Here is a 12,373-nt window from a genome sequence, read left to right on the forward strand (position 1 = left end):
GCGAGTGTGTTACCCAATAGGTTACTACCACCCTCTATACTACCTAGTTACCCACTAGGCTACTACCGCCCACTATACCACCTAGTTACCCAGTAGGCTACTACCACCCTCTATACCACCTAGTTACCCACTAGGCCACTACCACCCTCTATACCACCTAGTTACCCACTAGGCCACTACCACCCTCTATACTACCTAGTTACCCACTAGGCTACTACCCCCCTCTATACCACCTAGTTACCCACGAGGCTACTACCACCCTCTATACCACCTAGTTACCCACTAGGCCGCTACCACCCTCTATACTACCTAGTTACCCACTAGGCCACTACCACCCTCTATACCACCTAGTTACCCACTAGGCTACTACCTCCCTCTATACCACCTAGTTACCTACTAGGCTACTACCACCCTTTATACCACCTAGTTACCCACTAGGCTACTACCACCCTCTATACCACCTAGTTAACCACTAGGCTACTACCTCCCTCTATACCACCTAGTTACCTAGCAGTTTCCCACTAGGCCACTACCACCCACTATACCACCTAGTTTCCCACTAGGCCACTACCACCCACTATACCACCTAGTTACCCACTAGGCTACTACCGCCCTCTATACTACCTAGTTACCCACTAGGCTACTACCGCCCTCTATACTACTTAGTTACCCACTAGGCTACTACCGCCCTCTATAACATCTAGTTACCCACTAGGCTACTACCGCCCTCTATACTACCTAGTTACCCACTAGGCTACTATCACTACCACTAATCTAATAATGTGGCCGTTAATGATTTTCTGAAAGAAACAAGAAATACCGTATGAATGAATTCCATCATATGTCACCTTTAATAATCGCTAACAGTGCATTTACAAGTACAGATATAAAAAGTCCTTATTGATTATTGGTGGGGGGGCTCGTGCGCGCCTTGGTGCCCCATTTTGATATGCAGCACATGATTGATGATATGAAAGTTGAAGTGACACGGCGGAACCGCCTGGTCCTCGACTGCAGGGTACCTTGGTGGTTCTGCTGTAATAGTAAACCGAATACGTCCCCCGTGTATGCTAATACACTCTAATACATCCGAGCATGTGGCTCCAGACTCCAGACTCGGACTCTAAAGACAGATCCACCTCACTTCACTTTCACTAAAACACAATCTGTTCAGTACAAGCGCTTCTCTGGACTCCCAGTGATCTCTTCAGTGTTGCCGTCCTGTCTCTTCTCATCTCGTATCGCTTCAGGTCTTCATCAGACCTTTGGACTGTTCGTGGTCTCCACGTCTCTCCTCCCAGGCTGGACAGGCTTCAGCCAGCTGACAGGAACCCACTGTGGCTCATCCTGGGCCCTCCGGATGATGCTGTAGAGCTGCAGGCAGGCATCTTGCAGGACGTCATTCACCAGGACCGAGTCGAAATACTGCCTGTATCGCGCCTCCATGCTCCGACCGCATTCCTGCATCTCCTGGAAGTCTTCGTCCTGTTGTAGAAAACATGAGAATCTGCAAAGACTCTCTACAAACTTTAATGGAGTTTAACGGAGAGGTATTTAACCACTACCACCCTCTTCTGTCCGTATCCCAGCTATAAAAGGGTCGTCCCCGGCGGAGAGAGAGAGGGGACACAACGGAGGCATCGGTCAGCAAGCATCACCGTATCACCGGCGGGCGAATGAAGAGCTTGCACAGCCGTGATGCACCATGGGAAAATGCCATGACTCTACCAGGAAAGCAGCTACCAAAAAAAAACTGTGCCACTAATCCCAACTAATCCCAATCAGATCTCCTTACCACTCCTCTACCGAGCACCGTCACCCTACAGCCGATTTATCAGGTGGAACGTTTTCTATTGTCACGGTAGGATCAGAGCAATTAGCAGCACATTTACATGCATGTAATAAACTAGCCAATAAAGAGCAGGTTTGTATCACATCGTGTCGGCATCATAAACTCCTCAACCAGCCACCAAAATACCTAGAACCTCCTTCCTCAGCCCCGGTCCCAACACAGCAGACAGACAATCCACCGACCAGAGGAGGCAGGTACCTCACCGCCCGCTCTCTCCCCCCCACAGTAATCCGGGGATGGTGGAGGGCATGTCGGGCGGGGAGGGGCAGAGGGCGTCTAATCCAGCAGTAAATCCGCCAAGGAGCGGTCTAGCTCACAGGCTTTCACATCTCTTCATAGAGGACGAAACAAGATGATACGAAACAGACACATTTAAAAAAATAGGTGAGTCGTTACCAAAGTTTAATGATTTACAGCATTTACCAGACATCTTTACCCAGAGCGACTTACAGTCAGTAGTTACAGGGACAGTCCCCCCCTGGAGACACTCAGGGTTAAGTGTCTTGCTCAGGGACACCATGTATTTGAACCTGGGTTTTCTGGTTCATAGGCGAGTGTGTTACCCAATAGGTTACTACCACCCTCTATACTACCTAGTTACCCACTAGGCTACTACCGCCCACTATACCACCTAGTTACCCAGTAGGCTACTACCACCCTCTATACCACCTAGTTACCCACTAGGCCACTACCACCCTCTATACCACCTAGTTACCCACTAGGCCACTACCACCCTCTATACTACCTAGTTACCCACTAGGCTACTACCCCCCTCTATACCACCTAGTTACCCACGAGGCTACTACCACCCTCTATACCACCTAGTTACCCACTAGGCCGCTACCACCCTCTATACTACCTAGTTACCCACTAGGCCACTACCACCCTCTATACCACCTAGTTACCCACTAGGCTACTACCTCCCTCTATACCACCTAGTTACCTACTAGGCTACTACCACCCTTTATACCACCTAGTTACCCACTAGGCTACTACCACCCTCTATACCACCTAGTTAACCACTAGGCTACTACCTCCCTCTATACCACCTAGTTACCTACTAGGCTACTACCACCCTCTATACCACCTATTTATCCACTAGGCTACTACCACCCTTTATACCACCTAGTTTCCCACTAGGCCACTACCACCCACTATACCACCTAGTTTCCCACTAGGCCACTACCACCCACTATACCACCTAGTTACCCACTAGGCTACTACCGCCCTCTATACTACCTAGTTACCCACTAGGCTACTACCGCCCTCTATACTACTTAGTTACCCACTAGGCTACTACCGCCCTCTATAACATCTAGTTACCCACTAGGCTACTACCGCCCTCTATACTACCTAGTTACCCACTAGGCTACTATCACTACCACTAATCTAATAATGTGGCCGTTAATGATTTTCTGAAAGAAACAAGAAATACCGTATGAATGAATTCCATCATATGTCACCTTTAATAATCGCTAACAGTGCATTTACAAGTACAGATATAAAAAGTCCTTATTGATTATTGGTGGGGGGGCTCGTGCGCGCCTTGGTGCCCCATTTTGATATGCAGCACATGATTGATGATATGAAAGTTGAAGTGACACGGCGGAACCGCCTGGTCCTCGACTGCAGGGTACCTTGGTGGTTCTGCTGTAATAGTAAACCGAATACGTCCCCCGTGTATGCTAATACACTCTAATACATCCGAGCATGTGGCTCCAGACTCCAGACTCGGACTCTAAAGACAGATCCACCTCACTTCACTTTCACTAAAACACAATCTGTTCAGTACAAGCGCTTCTCTGGACTCCCAGTGATCTCTTCAGTGTTGCCATCCTGTCTCTTCTCATCTCGTATCGCTTCAGGTCTTCATCAGACCTTTGGACTGTTCGTGGTCTCCACGTCTCTCCTCCCAGGCTGGACAGGCTTCAGCCAGCTGACAGGAACCCACTGTGGCTCATCCTGGGCCCTCCGGATGATGCTGTAGAGCTGCAGGCAGGCATCTTGCAGGACGTCATTCACCAGGACCGAGTCGAAATACTGCCTGTATCGCGCCTCCATGCTCCGACCGCATTCCTGCATCTCCTGGAAGTCTTCGTCCTGTTGTAGAAAACATGAGAATCTGCAAAGACTCTCTACAAACTTTAATGGAGTTTAACGGAGAGGTGGCCTAGCGGTTAAGGAAGTGGCCCCGTAATCAGAAGGTTGCCGGTTCGAATCCCGATCTGCCAAGGTGCCACTTAGGTGTCACTGAGCAAAGCGCCGTCCCCACACACTGCTCCCCGGGTGCCTGTCATGGTGCCCACTGCTCACTCAGGGTGATGGTTAAATGCAGAAGACAAATTTCACTGTGTGCACCGTGTGCTGTGCTGCTGTGTATCACATGTGACAATCACTTCACTTTTAAAAAACTTTAACATCTATAGGTGGACAACCATTCAATACAGTGTGTCAGTGACAGGCGCCCCAGGAGGACGGTGTGGGGACGGTACCTTCATCAAGGGGACCTCAGAGAAAACATGGCAGTTTGGGATTCGAACCCGCAACCTTCCGATTATGAGTCTGCTTCCTTACTCGCTTGACTCACTGTGAAATGGCGGGTGAGGTGGCTGCTGGCGACGACCCTGGCACTCCTCCGGGTGAGTCTCAGCCGCTCCAGGCTGGGGGACGCCACGAACACGAAGTAGGGCTTGAGCGTCTTCGTTCTAACCGACTGGATGCTCTGCGGAATTCCAAACGATTCATCCGATGAACCAGGAGATCATCGGCTGTCCTTTACCCTCTCTGGATGTCCCAGAAAAGCGGAGAACATCCTCCTCACACCCTGCTAATGGCTTCTACAAGCCTTCCATCTTCTCACAATCTATGTGAGAATTTCACCTACATTTGTTGTAACATTGACAATAAAGATATTCTGATTCTTCTGATTCAGATTCTACGTTAATTCAATAAAATTACTTACAATACAAATATTTAATCTGAGCAATTCGAGTCTCTTGGTCTGTGAGACAGGAAACGTTTACTCTTTCTGATGCAGAAAAGAAACTAAAATTCAAATTTATTTGTCACATACACAGTCATACACGGTATGATGTGCAGTGAAATGCTTTTTGCGACTGCTACAGACCACAGTATTGCAAATGTTGCAAGTAAACAATGAACCAATATGCAAATATTGCAAACATAACCAAATATTACACTTTTACGTCTTTAACATAAAATACGTGTAACTGGTAGGGTGAAGGTGTGCAAATGAGTTAGTTTTTTTTTTTTTTTTTTTACAATGTTTAAAGAAAGGAGAAAAAGGGCCATAAACAAGCGCAGAGTCATTTGTGCAAAGTGGTTTTGTGCAAAGTGATTTTGTGCAAAGTGTTTTTGCACAGTGTTTTGGGTAACTAGGTGGTAAGATGCAATGTTCGGCCCCCCTGAACTGTCCCACAAAGGACCTGACGCCAAACCAGCACTCTTTAAAGCCCTCACATGCGGCTCGATGTCGATGAGGCAGATCTTCCCACCGTCCAGCACTTCCTTGATTGCATCCACACTGGTGCCATAGAGGTGACCCTTGAACTCGCCATATTCCAGGAACCTGTATTGACAACACAAATGTTCCAGGGTTAAAAAATACCACGGCGAGAGGATGTTGTGAAAAGGCCATCATGAGGAGCCAGGTCTGTGAGGGGTGAGAGAAGCATGCATGACCTGTGATTGCACACCATGTACTCGAACAGCTCTTTGCTGATGAAATGATACTCTTTCCCGGATTCCTCCGAGCTTTTCTTTGGTCTTGATGTGTCTGTAAAGAAGCAAAATCGACTAAAATACCTCAACGTGTGTATTGTATTACGTGCTGGGAGCCACAGGGGGGTGGGGGCTGGGGCCAGGACCCCCTTAAATATCACATCGACTCAATATATCTCCCCCAATATAATAAATATATGAATTATCTTTATTTATTGAATTTGACATCTGGTAATGTTCCTCAACCCTTCCAACACGCCTGTCATGCGTCTTTTTTTTCCTCGACACAATTTATGGTGTTTTATTGTAAAAAAAGTCAGTACATTCCCATCGTGACAGGGATACGTACGGGGAATCGCGCCCTGGAATGTGGAGGGGTTGGTTTTCATCAGTCTTTTCCGCAACTCGTTTACTCCCACACCAGAGGGACCTGCAAACCCACACAAAACCATACTTTCCGTTCCTCTTTTAGCTCCCGAATGAAGAAAATAGAGCGTAATTTGCGGCGTTATTTGTGCAATATTCCAGAGCCTTCTGACCCAGCAGGACGATGAGGCGTGGTGGATCCTCGGGGTTGCGCTGGTATCGAACCACCTCCTCATATGGGCTGCTCAGGGCCTTGCTGGGGCAGCAGGAGTGGCACGAGAGGCGGCGCTTGTTCTGGGTCCGCCTCCGGAACAAGCGCAGGCTACGCCGAAACCCCGCTGTCAATCAACCGTCCGTTAGCCAATTAAAGCCAGTGGGCGTGCGCGGCTGAATCGGAATAAAAGGCCGAGCTTACCAAGGTACAGATCGTCTTCAGCGCCGTCCAGCTCAGCGTCCCCTGCAGATAACATGAGTCGTGCACAAGTTACTCCTCACCACACACACACACACACACACACACAGTGCACCTGTGCTGTAAGACTGTATGAAATGCATATAAAAAAAAAGACATATTCACCTTGTAACAGGTCCTCTGAAGACATAATTCAAAAGACGCACCAAAAAAATTACAACTTAATATAACAGGAAACCGCTGGCCCAAAGCGTACTTATTGTCCCATTCTACCAACAACAGTCGCAACGCAAAAAACGTTCTGTTTTCCAGACTTCCTACTCACCTACCAGACTCAACTGTGTCGTCATCTGCAGAGGAAAAGGAGAACGTGAGATCACGTCACTTCCTGTTTACCTGCTGGCTCCTCGCCTGAGGATCTCACCTGTATCACTGCACCGGGCATCTATGAACTCCAGGTCGTCTAAAGCAGCAAAATGAACACACACGTCCAATGAATACATTCAATTAATACATGTTATTTAACAGCTTAAGAAATATGGAATATGAATTCCATCCGTCCACCGGACCGGTCTAAACAGGATCAGACCCACTTCAAAACAATATATTCATTTCAGTGTTTCACCATTGATTTTCATTTATTATAACTAACATTCATTAAAATATACGAATGTGCAACACTAGACATGTTGGCTGCACGTACCCTCGTCCACAGGGGTCACTTGGAAGCCGCAGATATGGGTAAAAAGTTAAAAAGCAGATTAAAACATTTTTGTTGAGCTGCTGTATTTCAGAGGAGAGGAAGTCAGGGTGGAACTCACAGGGCCTGATGCAGGTGTGGACCTGGGAGGGCTGTGACCACCACATCTCTCTCTGCTTCCTGAATTTAGAATCCAGATGAAAAGCGTGCAGTCGGTGGGGATCAGGAGGGGATAATAATGGGACTAAAAATAATATATGATGCCAGTGACCATGCGCCCATGGTTCTCAAACTGTGGTACATTGTGTAAATAAAGGAAGTGAAGTGATTTTCAATTGTGATACACAGCACAGCACTGGGTGCACACAGTGAAATGTGTCCTCTGCATTTAACCCATGGTGAGCAGTGGGCACCATGAAGGGCGCCTGGGGAGCAGTGTGTGGGGACGGTGCTTTGCTCAGTGGCACCTCAGTGGCACCATGGCGGGTCAGGATTCGAACCGGCAACTGTCTGATTACGGGGCCGCTTCCTTAACCGCTCGAGGCCACCACTGCCCTTTAAAGAGGAAATTAGCAGTGGATGGTTTCCACTGCTACTCAGAAGCCTTTAGCACCTATTCCCAGGAGGTCTCCCATCCAAGTACTAACCAGGCCTGACCCTCCTTAGCTTCTGAGATCGGGCGTTGTCAGGATGACCATAGCAGACCATAACTAGTGGCCTAGTGGGTGGGACACTCACCGACAAACCAGAAGAGCACAAAGTCCCAGGTTCAGACCCCACTTACTACCATCGTGTCCCTGAGCAAGACACTTAACGCTGAGTGTCTCCAGGGGGGGACTGTCCCTGTAAATACTGACTGTAAGGTGCTCTGGATAAGGACGTTAAATGCTGTAAATGTGCATTCGTTCCCCCCACCCACCTCTTCAGCCAGCTGTTTGAGGGCACAAGTCCGGCACAGGGGCCGGCACTGGGCAGCTTCCTGGCCTGCCACCAGCAGGCGTCCGTCTGATCCACGATCTCCAGCAGGTCGCCCTTACTGTAGGCCATGCCTGCGGCCGGACAGGGGATGGTGGGGTCCCGCAGGGGGCAGTAGTCAGCCATGGCTCTCAGAAACACCTGAGACACAGCAAGTCATTGTCTAACACACACACACACACACACACACACACATTACGTTATTCCAGCTCACCGTGGCCTGACTGTTTTCCGGCTGTGGCGAATTTGGAATGAGTTTAAATACAATCGTGCCCTGGGATTTAAACTGTAAACAGAAGAACAGGTTTAGATTCATCAGTAAACCAATAAAGCCTCCATGCACATTTCACTTAGAAGAAGAAGGGACAGCATGTTTTTACCTGTGGGACTGATACAGGATCGTCTTATCATCTTATCTTAAAGACGGCTTACGAGTTTCCTTGTTATTATGGGGTCTCGGAGGTCTGTCTACTCACCAGGATCTGTATGACCTGCTCAGGCTCCAGGCCTTCAACAGAACTTCCGTTCACCTCCACCAGCTTGTCACCGGGGTGCAGGAGGCCTGTGGTGACACGAGAAGCGCGCACATACTTCACACAGACGTGCAAGGCACGTATTCGTAGAGATAAACATCCCTCGTCATAAAGTCCCGACTCGCCTGCCTACTACCCTGCTGACTGAAGGTGAAGTGACTGTCATTGTGAGACACTGCAGCACGGCACACGGTGACACGGTGACACGTGTCCTCTGTACCGGGGCCGCTACCTTAACCGCCAGGCCACCACTGCCCCTAAAGGGACATCTTGGTACTGTGTCCTATCAGCATGATGAAAGCATTGTGAAACAGCACAGCACACAGTGACACGGTGACACGTGTCCTCTGTACCGCAGGGGGGCAACCTTCTGATTACGGGGCCGCTACCTTAACCGCCAGGCCACCACTGGCCCTAATGGGACATCCTGGTACTGTGTCCTATCAACATGATGAAAGCGAAGTGATTGACACAACAAAATGTGTCCTCTGCTTTTAAGTGCTGGACAGTGTACCTTCATCAAGGGGACCTCAGTTTCGAACTTCTGATTACGGGTACGTTTCCTTACACGCTCTGGAGCTTTGGTGCTAAATCTTTGTTGCTTTACTCACCGCTGCGGTCGGCCAGGCCTCCATGGATCACTCGGGCCACCTGAATATCCCCGGTCATCTCGTCCTTCTTTATAGTCGCTCCCTGTCAGATCAGGAGATGGATCAAAGCTCTACACTCAGTGTGGTCTTCACTGTTCGCATAAAATGCATCACATTGATTTGTAATGATTCTTGGTTAATTAAAATGGAGGATGGAAGGGTGGGTTAAAAAGGTCAGAAGAAAGTGACCAGGACGGGAACAATGACAGGAACCCGCAGTGGCTCTGGAACGTGTGTGAGGAACAAAGCTCTTGCATGTTAGAGAAGAGAAATAAGGTCTGTTCAGAGGATGCAGCAGGATGGACGGAATGGATGATTAGAGGAGACATGAAAAACAAAGAAAGAAGCATGTTGCCTCATCATGGCGACCATCTTCAGGTGGAGGAAGTTTCCAGGATCAGCATTGCTGCTTTCTCTTACTCTTCTTCTTCTTCGTCTTGCTTGAAAGGCATCCAGGACCATCCGTAGAGTCTTTAATGTCGTTGACGGATGAGTGACCTTGCTGTGGGACATCTGATGTCTGATTCTTCACACTGTCTCTTTTCTGGATGGAGGAGGACTGGCCAGAAGTTACCAGGAGTCTGTGCATCTGGGAGGTAATGGAAGAGGAGGAAGAGGAGGAGAAGGAGAATCGGTCAGATGCTGTCTCGGTCAGTCTGGGTGTGGGCGCGGCGCATGGTGCTTCCAAGATTTTCTTGGCTGTGACGAGTCCCTGGAGTTTGTCTACCACCTCCACCAGCAGGCTGAGTACCTGGGCATTCTCCTCAACTCTGTCTAACATCACCTCCGTGGTGCCTGGCATCTTCTGCCCCAGATGGGTCCCACTGGGCCTGCTGTGCTCCATGCCGGTGGCCAGCATGTGGAAAGCGGACCTGAATTCTTTCAGGCTCCTCTCGCTCAGGAGTTCCTGGCTGGTTCTGTAGGCCTGGTGTTGAGGACTGGGAAGAGCCATGCAGGAGCAGGACCTAAGAGAACATCTCCTGCCTTTGGAGGTACAGGAGCTTGTGCCATGGAAAGGAGAGGGCTTCTGAAGCTGTCGACGGGGGAGGGGGCTGGTGAAGGGTCCCTGGCCGGGGCATACAGCTGAAATCCCGTCCAATGAGGGAAGAGAAAAGGTTCGATTAATAGCCAATCATTTCCTTTAGCAGTTAAGCCCCTCCCCCCTGGGCTCACTGATGTTTTGGCGGAGTTTACAGCCTCCTGTCGCCTGTTTTTTCTGAGAAGACCCTGGGCCGGACAGCGGGACTTTTTGCAGGCTGTCCACGCGACTGCGAGTCCCCTGTTCAGCACTCTTACAGGTCCAAAGCAGAGACAAAATATTCTTAACAGGTCCTCCTCCTGCAGTATAACCCAGTCTGAGTGTGTGTGTGTGTGTGTGTGTGTGCGTGTCCTCACCAGTGGCTGATTATTCTTGACCAGGCAAATGATCCTCATGGCCTCCTCATCGCCAGGCACGCCCTCGGGGACGAGAGGCAGCACCGGATCGTAGTCTTTTCGGGCCACGGTGTCATGGGCCAGCAGCAGCGCCTGGTACGACACAGAGACACCCCTTCATCATGGTCTACACACCTGCACAGGGTGGTAGTAGCCTAGTGGGTAACACACTCGAGAAAAACCAGAAGACCCGGGTTCGAATCCCACTTACTACCATTGTGTCCCTGAGCAAGACACTTAACCCTAAATTGCTCCAGGGAGACTGTCCCTGTAACTACTGATTGTAAGTCGCTCTGATTAAGGGCGTCTGATAAATGCTGTAAATGTAAATGTAAATGCACAGGTTCATAGTAGACTATACCAGACCTGAACATGAGGCCTCCTCAGCAGACAGTAGAGCTCTCGGACTTCATGGGTTGGGATCAGGACCTCCCTCAGGTTGGCCATGATCTGCATGATTTGAAGGAATAAAGTGATTATGATATAAATGGGGACACACACACAGACACACGCAGAGAAAGTTTGTAAAAGGTGAAAGACGTCACATGCGCATGAAACTGTAGGACAATGAGAATGTGAATTCAGACAGGGACACTAAACCGGCCGTAGTGACACACAGAGAGGATCCAGCCAACCTCCTGAGAGAGCCCAGACGAGTAGAGCAGGTAGGGGACTGGTCCACGTGTCCGGTGGCTCGTCAGGCTCTCATACACCTGAGAGAGACAAAAACAGTATACACGGTACACCGTGTATTGAAATACTGTCTCACACAGACACCCCATGGTACAATCATAAACGTAAATGGTCATGAAGATAAAGAAAACACGTTGAATGAGAAGGTGTCCAAACGTTTGGCCTGTACTGTATATACATTACACCATCCATAACTGAGCTCTATTATTCCCATTATTCGGATTTCCCCTGTTGCTCCATCCCAACAAATTCTACAGCTTGAATGAATGAATGAAGACCCTGACCTTGAGCAGTGACTGGAGCCAGGGAGCACTGAGCAGACCGTGGAGAAGTTCAGCTCCACTGATGTCCCTGCTGACGGAGCTCCGCATGTCCTTGGCCACATCGGCCAGGATCTGAGTTAAACCTGCGGGGAGGAGAAGCGCTCCTCACGACGGGTTCCAGTATGGCACAGAGTTCAAGTCCACTTGAAGTGGTCACCAAATACACCACATTCCAAATTATTAAGCAAATTGAACTTAAGTGTTGAAGATTACACGTTTTCTTCTTACAATTACACACTAATGGAGAGTATTGTGTCTGACGTTCCGCTTTATTAAGAAGACCAGCACTTTCAAGAAACATGGGAAAGAAACAGGATCCCTCTGCTGCCGATATTTCACAAAAACGTACGCGTGGTCATTGTACTGTTCAGAGATGTGTGACTATCAGGTAAGTGGACGTGGGGCGCACCACTCCCCTTTTATACTGGCCCGTATACATACCATGCATTTCTGGTTTGACCAGGGCGTGGTCCTCTGTGCGCCCTCTAGTGGGTTGGAGTGGCCGATTCAGAGCACACGTGTAGGGCTGAAACGATTATTCAAATAACTCGAATGATTCGATTACAAAAAATGTTCTTCATTCGTCGCCAAAGTCCACCTATTATCGTATCGCTCCTGCTTTGTAGACGACCGCGCAGCTCTGGCATCATTGTTTTACACAGACAGTTTTATATGACGTGCATTTCATAGATTT

The 12,373-nt window shown here is 49.0% G+C and overlaps 1 protein-coding gene and 1 long non-coding RNA gene across 4 annotated transcripts in view; both read right to left on the reverse strand.

The window, feature by feature from the left end:
- Window positions 1–824: 824 nt before the first annotated feature.
- Window positions 825–2,380, reverse strand: LOC114797193 (uncharacterized). Its single transcript, XR_003750818.1, has 2 exons — window positions 1,796–2,380; window positions 825–1,485 (listed from the first exon to the last, which is right to left on the reverse strand). It is a non-coding gene; the product is annotated as an uncharacterized LOC114797193 (long non-coding RNA).
- Window positions 2,381–3,291: 911 nt separating this feature from the next.
- mpp4a (MAGUK p55 scaffold protein 4a) overlaps window positions 3,292–12,373 on the reverse strand; it is an 11,830-nt gene continuing 2,748 nt past the window's right edge. For all 3 annotated transcript variants that reach the window (XM_028991897.1, XM_028991898.1, XM_028991896.1), the window contains 20 exons: window positions 11,641–11,762; window positions 11,299–11,376; window positions 11,030–11,113; window positions 10,625–10,756; window positions 9,191–9,272; window positions 8,523–8,608; window positions 8,261–8,332; window positions 7,991–8,187; window positions 7,193–7,251; window positions 7,075–7,092; window positions 6,796–6,834; window positions 6,701–6,721; window positions 6,537–6,551; window positions 6,375–6,416; window positions 6,133–6,297; window positions 5,943–6,023; window positions 5,555–5,648; window positions 5,333–5,441; window positions 4,440–4,574; window positions 3,292–3,952 (listed from right to left, as the gene is read on the reverse strand). In XM_028991897.1, coding sequence (XP_028847730.1) covers window positions 3,725–3,952; window positions 4,440–4,574; window positions 5,333–5,441; window positions 5,555–5,648; window positions 5,943–6,023; window positions 6,133–6,297; window positions 6,375–6,416; window positions 6,537–6,551; window positions 6,701–6,721; window positions 6,796–6,834; window positions 7,075–7,092; window positions 7,193–7,251; window positions 7,991–8,187; window positions 8,261–8,332; window positions 8,523–8,608; window positions 9,191–9,272; window positions 10,625–10,756; window positions 11,030–11,113; window positions 11,299–11,376; window positions 11,641–11,762 — 1,859 coding nt within the window. In that variant the 3' untranslated portion in view covers window positions 3,292–3,724. The remainder of the gene's footprint in view (window positions 3,953–4,439; window positions 4,575–5,332; window positions 5,442–5,554; window positions 5,649–5,942; window positions 6,024–6,132; window positions 6,298–6,374; window positions 6,417–6,536; window positions 6,552–6,700; window positions 6,722–6,795; window positions 6,835–7,074; window positions 7,093–7,192; window positions 7,252–7,990; window positions 8,188–8,260; window positions 8,333–8,522; window positions 8,609–9,190; window positions 9,273–10,624; window positions 10,757–11,029; window positions 11,114–11,298; window positions 11,377–11,640; window positions 11,763–12,373) is intronic.

Source organism: Denticeps clupeoides, chromosome 9, assembly GCF_900700375.1.
Source record: "Denticeps clupeoides chromosome 9, fDenClu1.1, whole genome shotgun sequence".
Lineage (NCBI taxonomy): Eukaryota > Metazoa > Chordata > Actinopteri > Clupeiformes > Denticipitidae > Denticeps > Denticeps clupeoides.